The sequence below is a fragment of the Podarcis bocagei genome, assembly GCF_964188305.1.
Source record: "Podarcis bocagei genome assembly, chromosome: 10".
NCBI classification, from domain to species: Eukaryota; Metazoa; Chordata; class Lepidosauria; order Squamata; family Lacertidae; genus Podarcis; species Podarcis bocagei.
In genome coordinates, this window is record NC_138135.1 from 8,942,566 (window position 1) to 8,969,471 (window position 26,906).

At 46.0% G+C, this 26,906-nt stretch overlaps 1 protein-coding gene across 2 annotated transcripts in view; it reads right to left on the bottom strand.

The window, feature by feature from the left end:
• LRGUK (leucine rich repeats and guanylate kinase domain containing) overlaps positions 1 to 26,906 on the bottom strand; it is a 54,496-nt gene that overhangs the window by 21,564 nt on the left and 6,026 nt on the right. For both annotated transcript variants that reach the window (XM_081209930.1, XM_081209931.1), the window contains exons 3-13: positions 25,785 to 25,866; positions 24,984 to 25,084; positions 23,427 to 23,508; positions 19,410 to 19,534; positions 17,699 to 17,842; positions 17,286 to 17,366; positions 11,580 to 11,666; positions 11,270 to 11,376; positions 9,433 to 9,552; positions 4,519 to 4,615; positions 1,135 to 1,248 (exon numbers count right to left, since the gene is read on the bottom strand). In XM_081209930.1, the coding sequence (XP_081066056.1) occupies positions 1,135 to 1,248; positions 4,519 to 4,615; positions 9,433 to 9,552; positions 11,270 to 11,376; positions 11,580 to 11,666; positions 17,286 to 17,366; positions 17,699 to 17,842; positions 19,410 to 19,534; positions 23,427 to 23,508; positions 24,984 to 25,084; positions 25,785 to 25,866 (1,140 nt within the window). The remainder of the gene's footprint in view (positions 1 to 1,134; positions 1,249 to 4,518; positions 4,616 to 9,432; positions 9,553 to 11,269; positions 11,377 to 11,579; positions 11,667 to 17,285; positions 17,367 to 17,698; positions 17,843 to 19,409; positions 19,535 to 23,426; positions 23,509 to 24,983; positions 25,085 to 25,784; positions 25,867 to 26,906) is intronic.

The window sequence follows — 26,906 nt, forward strand, 5'->3', positions numbered from 1 at the left end:
AATGGATTCCATTCAAGAACCAAGGTACAACTGTACTGTCAAGACTGGATTCTCCGGATTTTAGGTGCAGAGCCAGCAGTCTGGATTGTGGGCATCTCTCAGTTGAGAGATTGATCGGGCATCTGATTAACTTCTTATCAGACGACAGGTCCCCTTACACCTCTGAAAAAACGGCCTGTTTTGGAGCAACAATTTTAAGGCGAAAATATTGTGGAATGCTAAATTAAATTTTTCAGGGGAGCACTCTTATCCTACAGAATGCCTGGCTTTAACAATTATTTTAACTGTGTAATGTATTTTATTCTGATTTATGTATCTTGCCTTTTTTTTCCAATGCCTTCGGCTGCACAAATAAGTAATATTCATTTGTTAAATGGATCTTAAACCTCTTTAGTGGGGCAGTGAAGCAAGGGGTAGGGAAATTATTTCAGCTCAAACGAGGTTCTTGCTTTGAGTTCATGTTTCTGGAAAAAAAGCATCTAATTAATAACTTAGCTATTGATTATATAACTTAGTTATTGATTATATAACTAATAATTAACTTATTATATAACTCTACCATTCTATGATTCAATGAACCACAGCTTTGGATCTAGCGCTTGACACAGGCCCAGCTCTTGGTTTATGATAAAAACATACTGTATTTTTCCATGTATAAGACAAGTTTTTCCTTAAAAATAATAGGCAAAAATTGTGGGTCATCTTATACATGGACAGCAGAGGGGGGAACGGGCGACTGGTGTCAGCAGTCAGCAGGAGATTGTCAGCGGCGATTGGGCGTGTGATTGGTTGCTGCGGCAAGGCCTGCTGACGATTGGCTGTGGCTGTGGTAATTGGACGTTGATATACTGTATTGACAAGTGGTTTCATCGAGTTCACAGATGGGCTTTTGGTGGCGAGCGTGCAGATGATTGTTGGCTGCGGTGATGCGTGCAATTTGCTGTAGAGCAACTGGCGGTGGTGACCCCCCCCCCTAAAAAGCTCAATAACTTTGAGCAATCCCTCTAAAAAAAATGTAGTTGTGGTCCCAAAAATTAGGGGTCGTCTTATACATGGGGGCATGTTATACATGGAAAAATACGGTAATTACACGGACTTTGCTATGGCTTAAGGTGCTTCCATCCCCATCGTTACCTCTATTTCCATATGAATGCAGGTTGCAAGTCCCTCCCTAGCGATGGACTCGATTGTGTCCCGGCCCATTCCGTAGTAGAAGCCGCTGTACTTAAAAGTTGCAATGAATTTCCCCTGGAATGAAAAGAATGAAGCCTGGGCAACAAGAAACAACAAGGGGAAAGCTCTCGCCAGAAACTATAATCTAGATCCCAGAATCTAATACTCTGACATGCCGCTCCTCACCTCAGATACATGGCAGCTTGATCTCTCCTGCTGTAGGCAGGAAATGTAGGGTTGACGCATGTGCTGACTAGGAGCTTGTGCAAAAGGGTGGGTGAGAGATGGAACTATGAACCAGAAGACCCCACCATCAAAGTATTTATCTTCTTCTCCAGCAGGTCCCAGGATGGGTTATAGCAATGGGAGGACCGAAATAAATATGGGAGAAGAAATTCCAACGTACCCCTGAATTTATCTCCTGCTTCTAAAAACAGCAAGGCAGTATTGGTCATGCTGTGAACATTGCAATGCACTTGATAAATACTATAGTGATGTTGTCGTTAATTTCATTGACAGAAGTTCCAGCCCATCTGGGACACTAAGGTTGGATTTGCATGTTAGGAGGAAGCACTGGTTATTGGCACACAAAAAGTAGGATAATTGCATCGGGCTTCCTAATTCAGCCCAGGTGGGGATGATGGGAGTTGCAGTCCAAAAATACCCGGAGGGTGTCAGATAGATGAAGACTCTTCTACCCCAGTTATCCCACCAGTCTTCTAACCACAAAAAGCCCGACAAGAAAAGTGATGGAAAACTGCACTTCTGGGAAACGTGCAGAGTGACAACAGCTAGCTGGCAGTGCCATGCAAAGTCTGTGCGAACAGATGGGGACGGATGCTCATGGAAGAGGCAAAGTTGTATAACCTCGTCTCAAGTTTCGTGCAAGCATATCGGCAGGCTTGCTCAATAAACAGCCCATCTGGGTGCTCCCCACGCAAGAGAAGCTCTCCTGTGGCGACGAGATGTGTCAGCTCAGCCTATGGGCACTTCTCCACAGCGAAGTCACATGAATTTCCCCTTCGCACGCTACCCTAGGAGTGCCATAAAAGACGACCCATTTGTGCTCCTTCCTCCAGCACTTTTTCAAGACGCACTATCTGAGACCCGCACAGTGGAAAGACAAAATTCCCTTCGGCCGGGATCACAGAAAAAGAATGCCACATCAGGTCGGGTTCTCAAGTCCAGCATTCAGTTTATTTGCTTTGTTTTATTTAGTTATTGCATTCATATGGCACCTTTTCCTCCAAGCAGCTCAAGGTAGAGAGCACGGTTCTTCCCCTTTGTCATTTTATCACAACAACCTACTGCGAGGTAGGTTAGGCTGAGAGACTGAACCAAGGTCACTCAGTGAGCTTCATGGCTAAGTGGGGATTTGAACTCTGGTCTCCCAGGCCCCGGGACTCAGGTGGCACTGTGGGTTAAACCACAGAGCCTAGGACTTGCCGATCAGAAGGTTGGCGGTTCGAATCCCCGCGACGGGGTGAGCTCCCGTTGCTCGGTCCCTGCTCCTGCCAACCTAGCAGTTCGAAAGCACGTCAACGTGCAAGTAGATAAATAGGTACCACTCTGGCAGGAAGGTAAATGGCATTTCCCTGCGCTGCTCTGGTTCGCCAGAAGTGGCTTAGTCATGCTGGCCACATGACCCGGAATCTGTACGCCGGCTCCCTCGGCCAATAAAGTGAGATGAGCGCCACAACCCCAGAGTCGGTCACGACTGGACCTAAAGGTCAGGGGTCCCTTTACCTTTACCTCCCAGGTCCTAGTCTGACACTTTGGACTCTGACAGTCTGACCACCACTGGCTCTAAGCATGAGCCAGGCACATGATCTTGGAAACCTCACAAAGCAGAGCATAAAGATCACAAGCAGCAGCCCATCTGGCTTGGGTGCAAGAAGCACTTTTACGACTTGACCAGAGGCTACTCTGCTGAACAATGAGGTGAACCAGCATTTTCTGGGAGGACAGAACGCATTAAAAAAGAAAGATTAAAAGCTCAGATTTGTTGCTTGTGTGCATAACCCTCTCACAGAATGAAGAGAATGGCACCCTTTGAAAGTGAGCTGGAGGCTCTTCAGCAATTAAGGAACAGCTAGAGAGATTAAAAACTATTCAGTACATGTTGACCACAGCAAGCTATGGCAAGTTCTTAAAGAAATGGGAGTGCCTGATCACCTCATCTGTCTCCTGAGAAATCTCTATGTAGGACAAGAAGCTACAGTTAGAACTGGATATGGAATAACTGATTTGTTCAAAATTGGGAAAGGAGTATGACAAGGCTGTATATTGTCTCCCTGCTTATTTAACTTATATGCAGAATTCATCGTGCAAAAGGCTGGGCTGGATAAATCCCAAGCCGGAATTAAGGTTGCCGGAAGAAATATCAACAACCTCAGATATGCTGATGACACAACCTTGATGGCAGAAAGTGAGGAGGAATTAAAGAACCTATTAATGAGGGTGAAAGAGGAGAGTGCAAAATATGGTCTGAAGCTCAACATCGAAAAAACTAAGATCATGGCCACTGGTCCCATCACCTCCTGGCAAATAGAAGGGGAAGAAATGGAGGCAGGGAGAGATTTTACTTTCTTGGGTTCCATGATTACTGCAGATGGTGACAGCAGTCATGAAATTAAAAGACGCCTGCTTCTTGGGAGAAAAGCAATGACAAACCTAGACAGCATCTTAAAAAGCAGAGCCATCACCTTGCCAACAAAGGTCCGTATAGTTCAAATTATGGTTTTCTCAGTAGTGATGTATGGAAGTGAGAGCTGGACCATAAAGAAGGCTGATCGCTGAAGAATTGATGCTTTTGGATTATGGTGCTGGAGGAGACTCTTGAGAGTCCCATGGACTGCAAGAAGATCCGACTTATCCATTCTGAAGGAAATCAGCCCTGAGTGCTCACTGGAAGGACAGATCCTGAAGCTGAGGCTCCAAGACTTTGGCCACCTCATGAGAAGAGAAGACTCCCTGGAAAAGACCCTGAAGTTGGGAAAGATGGAGGGCGCAAGGAGAAGGGGACGACAGAGGATGAGATGGTGGGACAGTGTTCTCAAAGCTACCAGTATGAGTTTGACCAAACTGCGGGAGGCAGTGGAAGACAGGAGTGCCTGGCGTGCTCTGGTCCAGGGGGTCACGAAGAGTCGGACACGACTAAACGACTAAACAATAACAACATGTTTTTGACAGGCAAGTTAAACAAACGGTCCCACAGGTCGTTTTTTTCTCCAATAGCTCAAGCCTCAATGGATTTCCGCACCCTCACCCTTTAGCGTGATCTGTGATGAGCTGCCAGGCATCCTTCCCTCAAGCGAAAGCAGGGCAGATCAGCTCGTGCCTTACCATGGTCACCATTTTGTCAAACTCCTCCTGGGAAACAAAATAGTAATCTAATCTGTTTTCTTCTCCAAAATAAGCAGTCCTCGTGGTGTGGCAGGGACTGAAAGATAAGCCGGACAGAAAACAGAATAAGCAAGTGAAGGGAGATGACACTGTTAAAGAGCTCAAGGACAATCTAGTGCACATTTACTCAGGACAGGAGTAAATCCTATTGATCTCAGCATGCATAGTGTTAGGCTGTAAAGGATGTGTGTTTGTGTATGTATATATATATATATTTACATTTGAACATAGCAAAGGTTGATAAAATTATAAATGCGGTGGAGACAGAAATCTACCCCCTTCAGATGATTGGCAGTAAATCCAGGACAGAGAAAAGATAGCCACACAATGCATCTTATACAACAGAAATTAATACTTAGAATTTATTGGACTCCATTACATTTGTATAGAAAAGGACTGTCTAATGCAGGCATAGGCATACTCGGCCCTCCAGATGTTTAGGGACTACAACTCCCATCATCCCTAGCTAACAGGACCAGTGGCCAGGGATGATGGGAGTTGTAGTCCCAAAACATCTGGAGGGCCGAGTTTGCCTACGCCTGGTCTAATGCAGTTCTTTGTTGGAGATGTAATAAGGATAATGGCTCCTTGAAACATAGGTTCTTACACTTTCCTGTACTAAGTTTTGGGGGAATGTGTTTGGCTGCATGAATATGACTACACAGAAAAACTTAAAAAAATTCAGTGGAAAATATTCTTTTGAATTTTACACCTATTGGTATAAACAGAAGTTGACAACTGGGCAACAAAAGTGGATGTAGTCTACACGTTCTAACTGTGGCCAAAAGACTGGTGTTGATGAACTGGAAGAACACAGATTTTGGACTGAAGACATGACAGCACTCACTGTTTCACACACTGATGCTAGATGCAGCCAACAGGCCACATTGCAGAGTAAATTAACAAAAGAAATCAGAGAAGAGACATCATCCATGTGAATTATGGGAGAAGGGAACTCAGAGAGTGATGCTTAGGGTTAGAATTTGGCAGGTGTGTGTATGTGTGCATGTTTTTTTTTTGTTTTACAAGTACAGAGCATGTCCCTCCCTATTTACATCTGTGAAATGTTGAGTGGTGTGTGATTCTCCCACGTCCTTCAGATGTTATAGTGCCTGTGGGGGAGGCCTAAAAATGCCAGCCAACCCTGCCACAACAACACTCCAGGGAAAGGGATTCAGGAACCATCTTATTCAATAACTGTGTCAAATGAGAACCGTATGAGGCACGTGGACCCTATAAAGCTGAAACTTCAAAGGCGTGATTTTCTCAGCAATTTTTATAAATATACACATCTCAAAAGGTCAGTCCTGGGCACTGATCAGATGTTTTGAATGACCTTCTTTTTTTAAAAAAACCTTATGTTACAAGCTCCTTTTAACAGCAAGGTCATGTTTACATTTGAAGTTGCCCAGTATCTTCCATAAAATACAGTTTTAACAAGTGGCATGTTGAAAATTCTAAAAGCAGCACACGAAAGCTACAGAAACCTCCTCTGAATAATAAAAATGCAGCTTTGCTTTATGGTAGTAATTTTCTGCTCTGCTAAGACTGCTTTGCTCTCTGTTCTTCACGTGCATGATGCTTATGAGGGAATAAAATATAAAATAAAACACAACAAGGCTCTTGGAAAACTGAAGGTGTTTGGAAAATCCCCAGCAGTTTTCAATTACTGGGAAATTCCAGCCAGGCTTTTCAAACTGTGTAATTTATTTAATATGTATTGTATTTGATGTCTCTCCCCACCCACTACTCCCTCTCAGCCAGGAGATTTATTTCAAAGTCTTTGATTTACAACACACTGAAACCTCCATTGTGCTCAGGTCCTGCTTCCAGGCTTTCCATGGGCACTGTGAGAACGTGATGCTGGACTAGAGAGGCCACTGGCCTGATCCAGCAAAACTCTTCTTATGTTCTTGGGATGATGGAAGCTGCAGTTCAAGAGCGTCTGGAAGTCGCCAGGCTTGCTAATCTTGACATAAGATGACTCTCAGGGACCCTTACAACACTACAATTCTATGACAAACCGGTAGGAAAGTATGTGCTTTAAGGTCTAAGAAGGTCTAAGGTCCATTTACGGGACCGTCTCTCCTGGTCTGCCCCACAGAGGACCTTAAGGTCCATGAATAACCATAGTTTAGAGGTCCCGGGCCCTAAGGAAGTCAGATTATCCTCCACCAGGGCCTTCTCAGTGATGGCTCCGACTTGGTGGAATGCTCTGTCCCATGAGACCAGGGCCCTGCAGGATTTAACTTCCTTCCGCAGGGCCTGAAAGAAAGAGCTATTCCGCTTGGCTTTCAGTTTGAACTTAGACTGATCTTTTATTCCCCTTCCTTTTTATGAAGATTACCCGCTCTGGGAGCCCACAGCTAATTCTCCCCATGTCTCCTCGCTGGCCCAAATAGGACTAATTTAGCCAGCTAGCCCTGGTGATTATCTAATGTTTATTGGATGGATTTCCCCCCTAAATTGATTTTTGAATTCTGAATTTATTGTTATTCATTTATTTTCCTGTATTTTATGCTGTTTTTGGTTGCATCAATTAAGTGTTTTAAATTTGTTGTTAGCTGCCCTGAGCCCTATTGTCCAGTAGCACCTTAGAGACCAACTAAGTTTTTTCTTGGTACAAGCTTTCGTGTGCATGCACACTTCTTCAGATACCTGTAGATCACTGTAGATCAGGAACTGCTAACCTTTGGACAACTCAGGGAGAGCCGGTCAGACGCCCAAATGGGTCACCCAGGAACTGGAGCTATCCTTGTGTACATTCAGATTCTGCCATCGCCCACCCATAAGAGGCAGGGGAAGTGCAAGGAACAGGCTTGCTTTCTGAAAGGTCCCATAAAGAACCCGAGTGGCAGGGATTCCAAGATGTGCATGAGCGAGCAGTGAAATTTACACCGAAATCCAGTGTATCTTTTCCTTACAACGGAAACGGTAAATAATATTGTATTCAACTACATCTTTGGCTTTCCCTTCTGTTCAGGCCATCAGTCCAATACTGCGATACAGTGGTACCTCGGGTTACATACGCTTCAGGTTACAGATGCTTCAGGTTACAGATTCCGCTAACCCGGAAATAGTACCTCAGGTTAAGAACTTTGCTTCAGGATGAGAACAGAAATTGTGCTCCGGCGGTGCGGTGGCAGCGGGAAGCCCCATTAGCTAAAGTGGTGCTTCAGGTTAAGAACAGTTTCAGGTTAAGAACGGACCTCCGGAACGAATTAAGTACTTAACCCGAGGTACCACTGTATTTGGAAAGCCAACACAAATCCTGGACAGACTCTCTGGACTGCCATGAAACCCTACCCTGGGATTAGAACCGGCATTATACAAATACAAGTTGCCATGCGCTGAACATGAATGGGGTCAGGTTCTGTAGCTAAGCCATGAAATGAATGTCTAGGTGTACATATATTTGCAGCGGTGACTGGACAGCTCAATGCAGTTTGCGAGTGGCTAAGTCCATCACACGCGGGTGGTGCTGTGGGTTAAACCACTGAGCCTAGGACTTGCCGATCAGAAGGTTGGCGGTTCATATCCCCACGACGGGGTGAGCTCCCGTTGCTCTGTCCCTGCTCCTGCCAACCTAGCAGTTCGAAAGCACGTCAAAGTGCAAGTAGATAAATAGGTACCGCTCTGGCAGGAAGGTAAACGGCGTTTCCGTGTGCTGCTCTGGTTCGCCAGAAGCGGCTCATGCTGGCCACATGACCCGGAAGCTGTACGCCAGCTCCCTCGGCCAATAAAGCGAGATGAGTGCCGCAACCCAAGAGTCGGTCACGACTGGACCTGATGGTCAGGGGTTCCTTTACCTTTACTTAAGTCCATCACAACCAATTAAACCAGTGGCAAGGAACCTCTGGCCCACCAACCTAATGAATCAGGGCAGCAGCCCTTAGCATTTGGTCTATGAGGTCAACCCACAGGAACCAGTCCTACACTGGGCATCATATATTATGTCAGGTCAGAGGCAATAGAAGAAGTGGCTCCCTGCTGAAAGTGGGGTTTTCAGACACTGTCAATCATTTACTTAATCAGCGGTTCCTTCAAAGCCCTTTGATTTCAAACTGGGCAGGCAAAGTAAAGCATGTCACCTGGAGTCATTGTGACATCAAATGATTGACTGATGGGTGGTCCCTGCCCACCTGTCAAAATGACCCACGGGGGCTGGAGGAACCAGCTGGGAATGGTTTCACACTGCTCAATTAAACCTTTTCCCCCTGATTAACTTAATCTATGTGGTTATTTTACCAAACGCTCAATATAGCTGCCTTTTGGCTATTTTGAACAAAAAGCAAGATAACTCACAATTTTATAAGTATGTAGTTACTGTTCATTGTTAAGAAGAAAGGTCATTTTAGACCCAGCCACCCCATCCTTTTAGAGCAACACAGCAGAACTAAAATAGCTTCAAAAAAGAGAGAGCATTTAACTCCATTAAAATTTGCACTCAGAAATTAAAACTGGCCTCTGACAATCAAACTTCTAAATACTTAGAAGTCAGTCCCACCCAATTAAACAGTGGTACGAAAGCAGCCACAATGTACTGATTAAAGCTTGCATTCCTACAATTAACATCAATCTGCATTTGGTCCACAGCGAGATGGAAAGTATCTGATTTGGATACGTTGCAGGAAAAGAACCCTACAAACCAGATGATTTCTCCCCTGAATTTGATGGGGAGGGCAATATAAGATGATAAGAAGAAAATAAAAGGGGGAAACTAAAACTGGTAGAACAGAGAAGGGCATAATTGCCTTCCATAAAGCTTTTTTTTTATCTTTCTGAGAAAACCTGCCTTGTTTTATTTCCAGCAAGTCTCCAAGGACATCGTGAACATTTATGGACCAGAGATACCTGTATCTGAAATAGTTGTTGAATTTTCTGCAGAGCCTGTGGCAAAGTTCTCGCTTCCAGCAGGCCAGGGGTCCGGTCAACACCAGCATGGGATAGGGAGCATCGAGGCTGGGTAAGGTGCTGCACAGAGAGAAGGAAAAAGATGCCGCCATTAACCTTCTCACAGGAATTCGGATGCGATACACAATATACACAGCTCCCCTCTAGGTATCTCCTAGCCCAGGCGTCACCAAACTCAGCCCTCCAGATGTCTTGGGACTACAACTCCCATCATCCCTAGCTAACAGGACCAGTGGTCAGGGATGATGGGAATTGTAGTTCCAAAACATATGGAGGGCCAAAGTTTGAGGGTGCCTGTCCTCAGCTCTTGTTATGTTTGGGACTTGTAAGGCGCCTGAATTATCTATCTTTAAGCACCACACAAAAACGCTCCTCTTCAACCAGGCCTTGGGCTGATTAATATTCTAAAGCCTTTTAAATGTGTTTGTGCTTTTACTTTGGATATTTATCTTGTGAACCGCCCTGATATCTTATGATGAAGGATGGCATATGTCTAATAAAAATAAACAAATGCATATTTTTTTGGGTGTGTGTGTGTGTGTGTGTGTGAAATGGTGGGACAGACTGCTTTTAGATAGACAGATAAATAAATAAATAAAATGATTTGGATACTTTAAGGCCATGATTCTATTCACTAGATCAGAGCTTTCCAAACTGTGCATCTTGACACATTAGTGTGTTGGCTGTGGTGTGCAGGTGTGTCATGCAAACGCCCCCTGCACTCTTTAAGGCAGGCATAGGCAACTCCGCCCCTCCAGATGTTTTTGGGACTACAACACCCATCATCCCTGGCCACTGGTCCCGTTAGCTAGGGATGATGGGAATTGTAGTCCCAAACATCTGGAGTGCCGGAGTTTGCCTATGCCTGCTTTAAGGGGTTACCTTAACCTCCGGTTTGCTAGTAAAACTGAATTACTGTGTGACGAAGCGATGCATGTCTAAAAAGTGTGTCACCAGCATGAAAAGTTTGGAAAGCTCTGCGCTAGATGGAGATGATGGGTTCACCCAAACACCCAAATTAAATATTTCCTATGACTTGGAGCATTATTTATAGACTCAACAGAAGGCGTGGGCTGGCAGCTGTTAATTTAATCCTATGTGATGCCTTGGATGCAACACACCAGACGAGCCGGGCTGAGCTGCTTGGGAACAGAGCCATCAAGTTCCAAGTACGTGCAAGGGGGAAACTGCCTAGAAAATGCCAACACAGTCGCAATGGATGCCCCCCGATGGAAACGCCTCCTGAGAAATGAGAGAAGGGCTGGTGAAAAGGAGACTGATGGGTACAGATGGATGCTAGAAGAGGGTGAGAATGAGGAGGCCTTGTGAGTGCTCCTCTTGTAGCCTCTGTGATCCACAGCGGGAGCCATGGCCATTTTGCCCGCCACGAGATGCCAACACTATTGACGGGAGAAAGTTAGAGACAGCCTGAAGAAACTACAGTTGCAAGCACTCTGGAGGGCTGGTAATCGTCGCTGGGTATCGATAAGAGGACTGTTGCCTCTTCGCATCTCTCCGTTTGTGATGTGAGTGGCCATCTGTTCTGACAGATTGTTTAAAAGGAACGGGGCGGTGTGCAATCTGTCTTGGAGCTCCGAGGTGAGCAACTAACTTCGTTTCGTAATCTGCTCAGCCAAGCAAGTTCTGCCTGATTTCCATCCTGGTACCGACAACAGAGTCTTCTCTCCCCCCCCCCCCATGGAAAATGTCCCATCCCTGTGACAGCTTTACCTGAGCGCCACCTACAGGGTGGAAGGGGAACTGACGCCCAGCTTACCTGTCAAAAATCCGCTGCCGCTGGATCATGCTATACATGATCTGGGTCATGTGATCCTGGGCAGCCACCACTTCGGGAGGAGGGTCGTACTTGTTGACAGCAGCAACCTGCTCCCAAGGATTAAGAGGAGAGGGATCAATTCATTAATTACATCAATTCCTTCAGCTTGAACAAAGGTGGCCAAATGAGTTTGTGAATTCCCTCCTGATTAATCAATATGTTCCTTCTGGAACTCCACAATGCAACATTTTGTTGCAGGGCCCCTACTTATATCTCAATACGGATGAATCAACTGAAAGAGCACGCTTACCTTTTCTTGCACGGTGATTTTCTTATGATCCAGCTCTGTGAGTCGAAGCAGCATGAAAATGACCAGGGGCCAATAATCCTCGTGTTGCTGATATCGATATAACAAAGAGGTTGAAGATTCATTTAAATGGGCGATAATTTAAATTCAGCTCTTCAAACTAATACGCGAGAAGCCATTTTATCATACTTTTGACACAGAATATTAGGAAAGCAGAAGACATCCACAGAAAATGAGAGCGCAACCCAACCAAAGAAACAGGCTGACAACCCTCTTTATCATGGCTTCTTCCAAAGCGGAGAAGGAAACTGAGCCACACGGCAGGCAGAGCGAAAGATGGGCACGGTTGGCAGTTAAAATGCTTGGAAAATTGAACATTCAAACCATGTGAGGTGTCTCCTCTTCCCGTACCTGGCTTCCCATCTCCTTTCTTGTCCTTATCTTCTAAGGACCTTCCGATTTTGTTGAACATTCCTAGCCATTGGCAACACTTATGGGGGCTGGTGGATACTGCAGTTCAACAACAGCTGGAGGGCCAAAGGTTTTCCAGCCCTGTTTTTAAAGTTCTCCATGGACTTAGGAACATAGGAAGTGAGAGCATTGGTCCCTCTCACCCTAAACTGCCTTCTGATGGGAGGGCGTTCCACAGGGTGGGTGCCACTACCGAGAAGGCCCTCTGCCTAGTTCCCTGTAGCTTTGCTTCTCACAGTGAGGGAACCACCAGAAGGCCCTCGGAACTTTGTCCTCAGTGTCTGGGCTGAATGCTGTGGGTGGAGACACTCCTTCAGGTATACATATGCTAAGCTTCAACATAACAGTGAAACCCCAAGGATGCGCACAAATCCTGCTCCTGGGGAGTTCTGGATCATAGACCTATTCTACATAGGCAGTAAATCAAGGAGTTAACAGTTTGAAGTGGTAGAATGAGGCTGGGTTTGCCAAATGTTGGTGTCCTGCTGTTTTTGGACTACAGTTCCCACCATCCCTGACCACTGGTTCTGCTAGCTAGGGATGATGGGAGTTGTAGTCCAAAAAAATGGATGGAGACCCAAGTTTGGGAAATGCTGGAATGGGATGTATCTCTTCAGACTGGTGTGTGTGTGTGTGTGACAGTTTTGAATCCTTTCCTTTTCTTGTCTTTTCTAAAACACCTCAATGCAGATAGAAAACCCGTATTGCTGGCAAAGCCTGGACTGTAATGTTTACCCCTGATTAGCTACTCTTCTGTCTGAAGTTTGTTTTTAATCTCGTGGAACATGAAAAAAAAGAAATGTGCTGTTTCTTTTTTCAAATTCACCCTCTTACTGAGGTTTTCATTCCCTGAATGTGTTAAATTAATTTATGGGTTGTTGTTGTTTTTTATCCTGTGACAACTAAGTGTGTATAAAGGCCTGAAAATACCATCTGGGACTGAATATTTTCAAGAGAATGCAGTAGATGAGGTTTAATTATCCAAACTCAAATTTGGTCAGAGTAATGATCCCCCTAATTGCAAGTGAAGTGTCACAGGAACTTAAAGGGCATAAAGAGTAAGGGGAGAGATGCTAAACGGAACTGTAAATTGATATAAAAAAATAAAGTTTAGTTGTCTGAAGTATAACTTTAAGAGGTACAATAATTAACTGTCAATGAGAAAACTAACATCTTGGCAGCTTGATTAGAGGCATTGTCTCAGGAAAGCCAAGTCACGCCAAATCACTGACATTCAATTCAATGCTATCTTAACATAATTGCCACTTCCGTTCATAAAATCACTAAAAAGCCATGCAGATTAATTGGAGAGACGTTTTAAAAACGACCAAATTCTGATCTAAGGAGCACTGCCTAGCAAGGCTTGAGAGAGCTTGAGAGGAAAACAGCTTGAGTTTTAGTTAGAGATGCTCTCCTATATGGGGCTGAATGTTGTGCCTAGATCACTGAGTAGAGCACCTGGATGTACCGTATTTTTCGCACCATAGGACGCACCGGACAATAGGATGCACTTTGTTTTAGAGGGGGGAGAACAAGGGAAAAAAAGTCTCCCCCTCTCTGCCCAGCGCCCCTTCAGCGAAAGAGCAGGTCAGGGAGCAGCAGAAAGGCGCAGCGGAGAGGCTCCTGCCATAGCCGCGCGTCACCTCTGCAGCCGGGAGAGGGTCGCGGGGCTATGGCTTCTTTAGCCCCGCGCGCGCTCTCCCGGCTGGAGAGGTGACACGTGGCTATAGAGGCTCCTGCCATAGCCGCGCGTCACCTCTCCAGCCGGGAGAGGGTCGCGGGGCTATGGCGTCTTCGCTCCATAGGACGCACACACATTTCCCCTTCATTTTTGAAGGGGAAAAAGTGCGTCCTATAGAGCGAAAAATACGGTACATATTTTGCACTTGCGCTGAGTGAACCACAGTGGCTGCTGAGCAACTATGGGGCTACATACAAAGTCTCGATGTTAGCATTTACAGCCCTGAACAACTAGGGACAAGAGTACCTGAAAGACTGCCTACGATCCCTTAGATCAACTAAAGAAATTCAACTATAGACTCTCATAGGGTAATGACCTGGAAATGGACATTTTATGCTTCTGCCGCTGTACTGGGGAATGCCCTTCCTTCTGCCACATGCAAAGAAGTAACCATCAGTTACTTCAGACGCCTTGTAAATATTTCTTTTGCCCAGGCTTCCTCCCTGACCCTGTTTTATGTTTGAAATCCCTGAATCCTTATTCTGTTCATCATTAGATGCTTTTAGAGGCTTTTATACTGCTGTTTCATTGGTTTCAGGTTGCATTATTGTTTTAAAAATATACTTTGCTTTTCATATTGTGCACAGCTCAGAGATTTCTAAGTGGTTTATAAATGCTTTAAAATAAATTAATGAAATAAAAACAACATTGTAGCTGAGGAGTCGGGGGTTTTTGCCCTGTAATTTCTCCCTTAAAACCCTGTATTAATTATAAATACAGTGGTACCTCGGTTTTCGAATGTAATCCATTCCGGAAGAACATTCGAGTTCTGAAACATTCGAAAACTAAAAACTCAATAGCCAGCAGCTAGGCCTCAGGATCTTGCACTCAGTGGAAGCCACATGGCATGTTCGACTTCCGAGGCATGTTTGGAAACCGAAGCATTTACTTTCGGGTTTATGGCATTTGAAAACTGAAATGTTCGTTAACGGAGACGTTCGAAAACCGAGGTACCGCTGTACTGATTTTATTACCAATAAGGAATCTAATTAACTAGGGTTGCACTCCTGCTTGCCTTGCTCACCAATCCTGTGCCAACACCCCCTCCTTAACACCTCCACCCACACCCCTCTCCCTCCACTCAGACCTTGCCCAGCCTCCCTCCAGGACCCTCACTAATGGGGCAGGTTAGGTGACTCCCGCCCAATAGGTTTAATTCATATTAAAATACAAATACCCATACTGGTGTGAGCATTTCCCCACATTAGGTCCTGAGTTGTACTTGCCTTCCCCACCTCTCGTTTAACCTTGCCTCTTCACCATCTTGCCTTGCTGTCTCTCCCCACTGCCAACTTTTAGACTGAGTACTCCCTGGGGACACGGGTGGCGCTGTGGTCTAAACCAGGGAGCCTAGGGTTTGCCGATCAGGTCGGCAGCTCAAATCCCAGTGACGGGGTGAGCTCCCATTGTTCGGTCCTTGCTCCTGCCAACCTAGCAGTTCGAAAGCACGTCAAAGTGCAAGTAGATAAATAGGTACCGCTCCAGCGGGAAGGTAAACGGCGTTTCCGTGCGCTGCTCTGGTTCGCCAGAAGTGGCTTAGTCATGCTGGCCACATGACCCGGAAGCTGTACGCCGGCTCCCTCGGCCAATAAAGTGAGATGAGCGCCGCAACCCCAGAGTCGGCCACGACTGGACCTAATGGTCAGGGGTCCCTTTATCTTTTACTCCCTGGGGCAGGGTCTCTTAACAGGAACAACACGGGTCTAAGCTCCAAAGCAGAGTTGCTGTGGGCACATTGGCCTTCTACATCCTGCTTGGAGTCCACCAACACCCCGTCCCTTCTTTATTTTAAAATGTTTTTAATTGAAGCAATTTTTGGCTTTGTGGGAGGGGTTGCTTTTGTTTTTGGGGGGGGAAGAGTCCAAGACTGGACTCTTACTCCAAAACTGGAGTAAGGCCTAATTTTTGTCTGTGTTTTGTTTGTTTGTTGGGGTGGTGTGTGTACAGTGGTACCTCGGGTTAAGAACTTAATTCGTTCTGGAGGTCTGTTCTTAACCTGAAACTGTTCTTAACCTGAAGCACCACTTTAGCTAATGGGGCCTCCCTCTGCTGCCATGCCGCCTAGCACAATTTCTGTTCTCATCCTGAAGCAAAGTTCTTAACCCGAGGTAATATTTCTGGGTTAGTGGAGTCTGTAACCTGAAGCGTATGTAACCAGAGGTACCACTCTACTTGTTTTGCCTATTTCAGGAGGAGGGTTCCAAGCACCACCAGTTTTCTTCCATGGAAAGGGTATTTCACAGGGCCCACAACAGTTTCTGAGCTCTCCGAATGTCTGCCCAGCACACAAAAAGGTTGGGAAACTGGTGTAGATCTGCTTTTACGAAGATGCCATGCGGGCCAATGGCCCTGAGTCTGCCAATGTATATCTAGTCTTCTTTTGGCAAAGGTTCAGAGGTTTACAGAGATAGAATGATTTTTTCCCACCCCATACAGGTTCCATCAAAATTAAAGAGCAATCCCCGGTGGACTGTACCACTGACATTAACCGAGGAAGACGGTGCTGAGATATGTGTAATATTTCTTTCCCAGATCTCCGGAAATCATTTCAAAGGGTATCTCAAGCCCATCAAAATTGAGATGCCGGTGCTGTTAATCTTCCACACTGCTCAGGACAAGTTATCAACATGTGCTGTATCATGCTGATGCACAAGGTTTGACTCTGCTCTAAACGTTGCTGTCATTGACAAATGGGATGCCGCAGCTCGTTAATCACAAGAGATTGTCAAACCCTTTGAATGAGAAGTGAGTCCACCTCACGGAAATTGCATCCAGATTCCAAAGGAAAGCAGCCGCTCAAAAGCCACCCTTTCCCCTTTGCATCTTTAGATGATCCCCCCCCCCAGTGTGCATTGGTACCCAAACACCTGGGCATTCCAAGGCCCAGGTGAACTTCTTGAGGTGAGCAAAGAATCACAGAATCATAGAGTTGGAAGGGACACTGAGGGCCATCTAGTCCAACCCCCTGCAATGCAAGATTCTCAACTAGATCATCCATGACAAGCGGTCATCCAACCTCTGCTTAAAAACCTCCAAGGAAGGACAGTCCACCACTTTTCCTGGGCATCTGTTCCACTGAAGAACATCTCGTACCATCAGAAAGTTCTTCCTAATGTTCAGTCAGAAATCCCTTGGGGGCCCAAGGTCTCCTTTCTGGGGTTCTGATATGGGGTATTTGCTGACACAAAATATCATAAAATGCAATAAATCTGCCAGCAAACCAAAGGTTGACCCTGCACCATCTTGGCAAAACAATATAGCCCAGGTTTCCCAAACTTTGGTGTCCAGCTGTTGTTGGACTACAACTCCCATCATCCCTAGCTAGTAGGACCAGTGGACAGGGATGATGGGATTTGTAGTCCAACAACAGCTGGACACCAAAGTTTGGGAAACCTTGGTGATATAGACGCAGCCCAGCAGCAACACATAGCTTTCCACTCATGTAACACTTATCTACCTTCTTCCTTTGTACCTCCTTTCTGTTGACTGTGACGTACCTGCACAGGGTTGTTTATCAAATTAAGCACTCTGAGGAGAGGCAGGGATTCAAAATATTCCAGTTCACCCAGCTCAGCCACCTAGATAGGATGCAGGAAAATATAGAATTTACTCTAGGGACCCATTCCATGACCAGAGCTCTGTGAATGTGCAGAAAAGGCACAGAACCTCATCAACGGGCAGCCTGAAATGGAACCCTGAAAAAGCTCTTCTGAATGCCCAAACTGGCCCTTTCACTGCCCTTGCACAGTTGCCACATCATGAGATATCATACAAACTTGCAAAGGAGGCCATCTTCAGTGCATGCACACGAAAGCTCATACCAATAACTAACTTAGTTGGTCTCTAAGGTGCTACTGGAAGGATTTTTTTATTTTGTCCAAACAAGATTACTTAGTGTGCAAGATCTTACCTGGTTATTTTCTAGGTTGATTTCCTCAAGCAGGTTGTGCTCTTCCAGACCTTCCAAACTGCTGATCTGATTGTCAGACAAGTCCAACTTCTGCAGAACTTTCAGTTCTTCCAAGCCAACAGCCTTCGCTATCTGGTTTGATTTCTGCAAAAGTAATCAGAAGCTTGGGAAGCCCTCGATAAAAGGAATTATGAACACACGACTGTCTCTTGGGCAAACTGCTGTCTCTCTAAGGCTGACTGACTCACTCGGCAATCTCTTTCACATGTGCTTTGAGGGGATCACTTAATTTCTCTACACCTGGACCTGGTTCAGACACTCCAGGGCCAGCAGGAGCTTCTGCATAAGGAGGAGTGAGCCAGGTTGCAGCCTCAGGTAGAAAATGCTGGGGCATCAGCAGCCCCCTCCCTTGTACCCAGCCAGACCCATCATTTTGAAATCATTTTTCATGTACTGTCATTTAATTCAGTTTTAAGATCTGATTACATTTTACTTTTGTTCTTTTACTCCTCAGTTCCCTCTTGATTTTCTACCTTTAGTTACTAGTCCTACTTAAAACTGGAGTTTCTGGTATAATATGAGGGTTTGTTTGTTTGTTAATCTAGAAACAATATTTATATACCACCGTATCGTGAAAATATATCACAGCCGTTTGCAACAAAGCAAAAAAAACCAAAAAAACCTGTACAGTAAAATGGTATTTTTTTTTAAAAAAAAGATGTCAATTAACCATTGCTGAAAGATGTGTTCTTAATTGCCTGTGTAGGCATGGTGGATTAGAAGCTTTCAGCAGGTGTTTAAAAATTGGCACAGAAGGTGCCTGCTGAATCTCCAGTGGCAGAGAGTTCCACAGGACTGGGCCAATGAAACTAAAAGTTTGGTTTCTCATTATTGTCAAATGAACCTCTCCAAGCTGGGTTGAGTTGCATCCCCCCAGCCCCACCTCTTAGACTGTTTTGATCCTACATCCGGTGCCATCAACCCGCATATCTGCATCTAATATTTTATCAATAGTTCCAACCCCGACGGTGCAGGGCACTTTGGAAAGGGGGAAAGGCGGGAAACACGAGAGTGGGAACTACAGACTAGGAAAGGTACACAGGATCAAAGGGCTGGGAGGGGGAGTAAAGCCCTTCTAGAATTACAGAAGGCAGTAGCAAAAGAGAGGGTCTTTTCAGTGGTGGCTCCCTGGCTGTGGACTGCTCTCTCTAGAGAGGCTCACCTGGCACCTGCATGAAAAAAATGCATCCCTCGAGCTGAAAAAGGTCCTCCACCCCTGCTCAAGGATTTCCCAATCGCTGCATGCAACATGTCCAGCATCACCTTAAAGGTAAAGGGACCCCTGACCATTAGGTCCAGTCGCGGACGACTCTGGGGTTACAGCGCTCATCTCGCTTTATTGGCTGAGGAAGCTGGCGTTTGTCTGCAGACAGCTTCCGGGTCATGTGGCCAGCATGACTAAGCCGCTTCTGGCGAACCTTCCCGCCAGAGCGGTACCTATTTATCTACTTGAACGTTGACGTGCTTTTGAACTGCTAGGTGGGCAGGAGCAGGGACCGAGCAATGGGAGCTCACCCCGTCGCGGGGATTTGAACCACTGACCTCCTAATCGGCAAGTCCTAGGCTCTGTGGTTTAACCCACAGAGCCATCCGCGTCCCACCAGCATCACAGTCCAGCATCACCTCACAACCCCAAAATTCTGTGACTCACCAGACAGAGTGTTTTGATAGGCAGGTTTTTCAGGCCATCGATGGCTGTGATCTTGTTGTCTGCCAGGCTCAGGTAGGTCAGGCACTGGCAATTCTCAAGGCCCTGGATCTCCTCAATTTCGTTATCTGTGCATCAGCATCAAGACTTAAGGAACAAGATTGCACTGCAAAGTGGTTAGCAGTCGGGAGTCTGGCGAGGAATTCCTCTTGAAGAATCCACCACAGTGAAATGAAGGGGAGCTGTGCAACAGCCCTCGGCTTGGGCAATATAATGGCAGTGCACACCATCCGTTTCTTCTCTGGCTTTTTCATTCAAAGCCACCCTGAACACAAAAACGCTCAGCGCTGTCTTTGGAAAACATCCAGGCTATGGGACAAGAATCAGAGAGTTTCTCTATTGCTGGGGATCCATGGTTCGACTGCTGCTACCTGGAGTGGGAGGCGCAGGTTCTACTCCTGCTAACTTCCCAGTTCTCTTTTTCTCTAGGTGCGAGGACCCAGAGGTGAGACAAAGCACATGCTTTGATCCTAACAAACAGAGCAACCATAACTCAGTGGTGGAGCACCCGCTTGGAGCACAGAAGTTCTCAAGATTCAGCTCCTGGTATCTCCAGGAAGGGCTGGAGAGAACCCCACCTGAAATTCTGGAGAGCTGCTGCCTGTCTGTGTGAGCAGCACTGACCTAGATGGACCAGAAGTCTGATTCAGGATAAGGCAGCTTCTTAGGGCTTCAGTTAAAACTGAATAGAGGGTTGGTTCTGTTCTCACTGCAAGCTGAACAAGGGCTTTTACAACAGAGATGAAGGGAAAGAGCAACAACATCTTTCCTGGTGTCTGGAGAGCATCCTGGCCAGTATTGGCTCTCATTTTAATATCCAACCTGCACAACTGAAGCTCTTTCCAATCTCTGTGCCCCACTCTCTCCATCATGGTCCTATCGCCCAAGTGAAGCTTTCTTATATGGGGTGCACAGAATCTTTTCTTAGCTCAGTATGTCGCAATCTTCCTTTTGTTCCGCGGACATCGTGGCTGATTTGGCCACATTGCCGGAGACAATACAAATGAGCGAAGCAGAGATAGCCCGGTGCTCGCCGCATGCAAAGCAATTCCTTTCTCTCCCGCCCCTCGCCCAACCCCACACATCCTCTTTCTTTCAGAGGAGCAATAATCAGCCTTGGCCCGCATTTCACTCCTGTCACATTATTTCTGTTTCTGCTATGGGAAATTATAATTGCAAAGGGAGCAAGTTGCTAGGCCACCGGCTGACAAGAGCGATGTCACCCGAACACCTTGTGGAACACACAAATAATGTAACCTGAACAGCCAAGACTGAGCTCTGTATTGCCAAGCTGGGGGAAAAAAAACACCCCTGTCGGGCATGATATTCTGCTCGATCGTGTGCAAGCTGGCAGGATGAGGGCCGGCGTTGGAGGCAAGAGGGTAGGCAGAAAAGAGCAGCAACAGGTGGCCACCACTGCCTTGAAAGGGGGGCAACCTTCCTTTTCCAAAAAGTCTCTTAAGTGGAGATCTGTATCCCAGTCTGAGTCTGTGCTGAATCTGAAATTGTTTTTTTATATATGAATTGTCTGGACTTGGTTTTAATTGTCTTCGTCGCTGATGCTTTTATTGCAAAATCGCTTTGAGACATTTCATGGGAAGCGATTCATAAATGGAATCAAACACATATTCCTTGAGCTCAGCCTTTCCCACAGCTCTTAGCCACGTTAAGCTTGCTGATCAGCTGCTTGGAACAGGGGGGCCCAGTAACAGGGGATGCCTCTTTTGTTCACACCCTGCTTCTTAGGGGCCACCCAGAAAAATTGGTGGTCCTCTGTTGGAAACAGGACACTGGGCTGGATGGACAGCTGTGGCCTGCTTCCTTTGAAGTAGAGCCATTTTAGATCTTATTCCCCTTTCTTCTTTGAAAATGTGCAGCCACAATTCTGTGGTTGCCAACGGTCCAGGGAGCAGCCTGGGGCAAATGCAGCACAGGCTGCCCACGTGTGCCAGGAGGCAGGAGATATGCTTGCCTTGGCCTATCTAGTGGGGTGCAAGTCAAGCCAAAGCTCCTTGCCAACACCCCCAGCCTGACATAATCTAGCAAGGCAAGGGTCCCAGCCCTTTGGGCAGATCAAATTGAGCATAGAATTTTACAGTCTGAAAGATGGGACTGTCATCTGAATGGGAAAGGGAGACAATCCTATATCTCCACCAACAATCAAGGAGTAAAGCAGATTGGCCATGGCAGGACAGGGCTGATCTGGTCCCTTTACTTGTTGGGATGTCACATGGGAATAAACAAAGAGGCAGGTCTGGGGCTGTTAGCCCAGGCAGGCAGCCACCGAGGGCACAGACCTCAGAGGGCAGCAGAACTGACCTTTGAGGGACACCGTTTTACAAAGATTAGTTTTTGTTGCATCTTACGAATTTCTGATATTTGACTCTTGAGTTTACGTTCTGAAGAATTTCGTCATTTTTGAAGCAATTCATACCAAGGCATCTGTTTTTGAAAACTGCAGTGAGTGATTTGGGAGCAAGGGGTGCAAGTAGTTAGCCTTGCCTGGAGCACAAAATAGCCTGGCGCCAGGACTGAGTAGAGGTCCATTGGTAGCGCATGAGACTCTTAATCCCAGGGTTGTGGATTCAAGCCCCGCATTGGGCAAATGTCCCTCCCAACTCTTATGATTCTTTGAGGTAGTCAGATAAGGGTGGGTGAGAGAGACAGACAGACGGACACAGAGAGAAAGAGAATGGATACAGGTGGACAGGAGCTATTCCAGCAACTTGTATGAGCCACGAGGATATCCTTAGAACCTGGATGATCAGCACATTTGAGGTTATGCAGGAATCCCATCCACTCCCACCCCCAGGTCAGATGTTCTCCTTTAGTACATTGGCTTCACTTCTTGAGCCACATGAAGTTGAGGCCTCCAGCACTCTGCTAGGAGGGCAATTGCATGAAGGAGTGGGAAGTTGGCCAGGGCACAATCTTGCCCTACTAGACAGCTCCCTTGCCAGCACATCGTAGAAATTCTTGCAGCTGGACAGTTTTGAAGAGTGTGGGCCATAAGGCTGCCTTGGCACTGTTTCCACCAAATTCATTTCAAGGACCAGGGAAGCAAGAGTTAAAGCACCAGTGTTTTGTATCCAGGTGATGCAGAGAGACCAGCAGACTTGTTTATCCTTTTTCTCGAAGCCCCCTGGGAGAGAGAATGACTCAGGGCCAGCCTCCCTGTGGAAGACGAACATCTTCTTAGCAAGCATTCCTCATGCTGATATTAGAAGTACTCGGGTTTCAATATTCTTTTGCTCTACAGCTCCCACCCCTCTATTTTGGTTATGTGCCCAAGAAGTCACTTCTCCTTCATCCAGAATCACAATGACCAAGATCAACAGTGTGTGTGTGTGTGTGTGTGTGTGTGTGTGTAGAAGAGAGTTGGAAAATGAACCTATTTGCAACAGATTAGGATAGTACATGAGTCTGAAAGGCCCAATCCAGAATTATCTTTTTGGGAGACCTCCCACTAAAGCAAGGCACCCCGACCCCAGATATCCAGCTTATCCAAGGGCACAACAATATCACCCCAAAGGAAACTTCAGCTGGCCAGGCTCACTATCTGGGTAATTCAAGAGAGATACATTTCAACTCACCACGATTTCTCTTGCACTGAATATATACAAGAAGAATATTGCAATCTTGTTGCCTTTGTTGTTGCATTTTACTGGAGTAAAATTAGAAAAATGCATTTAGCATATGATGCGCTATCATTCCATCTTTTGGTATGGATTTTTGAAAACAACAACAACAACCACCACACACATGGAAACCATATTCCAGCCTTCTGGACAGGGCAACCCACCGATGAAAACAAAATCAACATTAAATTGCATCCTGGACCAAACTCGATCACAGAATGAAGATTTGTGTGTTTGTTTAAAAGCCCCCAGGGTTGATCTTCCAACACCCTGTCGTATCCCACTTCTCTCCAGAATTTCTCTTTCACTCCCAAAAGGATACCATCAAGTATGAGCTTCTTAAGTGACTGGTAGGCAGAAAGATCTTGCATCGCTTGGATCTTGTTGTGAGAAAAATCTGCTACCTGGAGGTGGGGTGGGTGGAGAGAATACATAAAGATACCATCATAGGGTCTATAATTTGCATGTTTGTTGTTTCTGCGGAACCAAAAGGTCTTCTGTTCGAATTGGACACACGACTGGAGCACAAACATGGGGTGTGCATGGGTTTAGAACTGCCTGCATTTAACCACTTGCTTGGTCGCCATTGGCTTTAGCAGACGTATGTGTGAAACTGCCTGTAGGTGAACGATCAGGCTTGCAAATTGGGGGAAGAGCGCTTGGCTTTACCAGCCTGACTTGCTTCTGTGCTGGCAGTGGATTATGGAAGTGGCATCACTTCCCCTGTGGCTGGTACAGAAGTTGATCAGGCTCCACCACTGCTTTACAGCCACTGAGGAATCCGGCTGACAAAGTGGAGAGAGGCTGCTCGGCTTCACCAGCCAGTTAGCTGACAGGGCTGGCAAAGCAGCATGTTCTGTCTGTCTTTGCACAGGGCAGCCCAGTTGGCTCCAGTGCCAAAGTGCTGCCCGATGCAGCTCCAAACGCACCCGTTACAGGACCCAGAAGCACCCTGGGCAAAAGAAGGCAGTGGTTATGCCTGGAGCATGTACAGGAAAGGAAGAAAAGGGATCCTTTCCTATACCACAGCCTTGTAAAAGGGATGGGGAAGAGATGAGAAGAATGACCATGGGGAAGAAAAAAGGCAGCAGAGGAAGCTTAACAACAGCTGTCCTTCTTCCAACCTGGAAATCCGTTCACTAGGCTGCTAGCAGCAATTTCTTTGCAGACTAGCAACTTCTGGGGGCTTAGTAACAAGGCCTGTTCAGAGACAACAAAAATATTTTGCAAAACAGCACTTTGGAAATTTTCTAGCACTGTTTTGCTCCACTTGCACACGTCTATGTTGAATCAGAAGCTTCAGAATGCATACTGGAGCACCAATAAACACACACAGAGTTCTCCATGCCGTGACAGGTTCTGAAAGGAACCCCTGAGGGAAGAGAACAAACAGAGCACCTTTTCCTGCCAATTTCAGCTACTAAAGACCGTTGCCACAAGATCACCACTATCTCGACATCAGTTTCATTTCTTTTATATGCCTCCATGCTCTGTGTCCATCTTCTCTGCTCTCTATTAATATACCAGCTTGAGGACCCAAAGAAATTTTGGATCACAACTGCCTCTAAAGATGGCATTGTTTGCTCCCGACACATTTTGAATCTAAAAATACCTTTGCCACGTTGGCTTAAAATTGCACTGGACAACTAAGTGATTCAAGGGAAAACCTTACAGGGGGACCAGAGGCAGAACAAGATCATTGGTGCTGCAAGGAAGATCAGAGAAAACTGGAGGCTCAACTCCATACAGGCTCAATTGGCTGAAGATTTCCAAGAAATGGCAAATGAAATCATTCCTTTCCTTACTTGCTTAGAATCTGGTTGGCTAGCCAGCTGCACTGAGGAGACCTGAACTCAAACAGAACCCACAAAATTCTTACTTGAAGATTCTTGGGTGGTTTGAAGTCAAAGTATGTGGTTAGTTCATTATGGGAAACGTTCAGGTCCAACAAGTAAGGCATGTAACTCACACATGAAATATCTGGAAACGAAAGAACACGGGGCAGGGGGTAGAAGTAAGAAAAATACATGGAGTGCAGAAATTGGATGTAAGGTCTGTGTGGACTCAGAGCTATGAAAACATACCTACTCTGCTATTAATAGAACAATGTCATACGCCCAGGATACATATGCAAAATGAGTCAATTTGCAGGATTTTCTTCATTTTGCATAAGTTATCCTGTGGCTTTTCACCATTATACATGTTCCTGCTCTGCTAACCATGAGGTGGTGGGGCAGGGAGGGACAAGGATCTCAAAAACACTACTTGATGACAGCTGGAAGTGTTATTCAGCAATTCTGGTTTATTTCACAAAATGCTGTCCACATGCGCGTAAGTTTGTCTTTGCAAAAAATATGATCTAGAAACTTCTTCCTTTCCTTTTAAAAAGGAGGCTGAGATTCTTAGGGAGTTGAACTTTGCAGCCAATTCCACAATTGGCAGATTCCATACCTTGCAGGTTTCCTGCACACTCACAGGCCTCTGTACACACCATCCCCTCTTAAGTGCTCAGGACCTCTCCCACCCCTCCTTACATCCTTTGCAGGGACCACTCTTATTTTCATTTCAAGCCACATTGTAATGTTATCTTTCTCATTGTTTTCTCCTCCTTTCTTCTTGATTTCCTTATACCCGAAAGAGCTTTACGGCCAAGAGACTTACAAAAGTGGCAACTACGTACCATCAATTTTATTGTAAGAAAGATCTAGCTTCTCAATGTGGACGTATCTGCAGAGAATGCTAATGTCACTTAATTTGCGGTCCTGTGGGAAGAAAACGGGGGAAAGGAGTTAGCATGTGTAACCCTGCACTTGCCTTCTCTTTCAAGTTCTGAAAATGAGGTTCTTCGTTAACCCCCTAAAGTCTTTCCGAAAAAAATTCATCCCCTCAAGTCCCATTTGGTCACCATCCTCTCAACCCACTGGGGCAAATTAACAACCTAATGTTCAAGTTCCACTAACATACGGTATAAGGGAGCATGTCTGTGTCCAGGTATGGGGAGCCGGGATACACCAACAGAATCCCCAACTTGTCTCCATGACCCTACACCAGATGCAGACACTCCAGTCCATGTCTTATGGGAAGAGGTTTCCTTGTACAGGAGAGTCAACTTCTGTGAACTTCTATTTGCATCCTTCCTTTTCAACCGGAGTCCTCAAAGCGGCTGACAACAGTTACCAAACACAACAGATACCTCCAAAACAATGTGCTCAAAACCCCAAACCACCACCCCCACTGTAGCAGGTCCTGGTGCTGCCTTTGCTTGTCTCCCTCCCCCTCTCCTCCCTACCCAAAGAATACATTACCTCTACCCTAAGAGGCAGTATGACATGGGTGGCACTGTGGGTTAAACCACAGAGCCTGGGGCTTGCCGATCAGAAGGTCGGCAGTTCAAATACCCGCAATGGGGTGAGCTCATGTTGCTTGGTCCCTGCTCCTGCCAACCTAGCAGTTTGAAAGCACGTCATAGTGCAAGTAGATAAATAGGTACCACTTCGGTGGGAAGGTAAACGGCATTTCCGTGCACTGCTCTGGTTCGCCAGAAGCGGCTTAGTCATGCTGGCCACATGACCCGGAAGCTGTACGCCGGCTCCCTCGGCCAGTAAAGCGAGATGAGCGCCACAACCCCAGAGTCGGCCATGACTGAACCTAATGGTCAGGGGTCCCTTTACCTTTCAAGAGGCAGTATGCCTCTGAACACTAGCGGATGGGGATCAAGAGTAAGAGAAATTATAAGATAAGTAACTATACAACCTTTAAAAGGTACCTGGAAGTTTTTTATGTTTGATGTTTTGTTATGTTT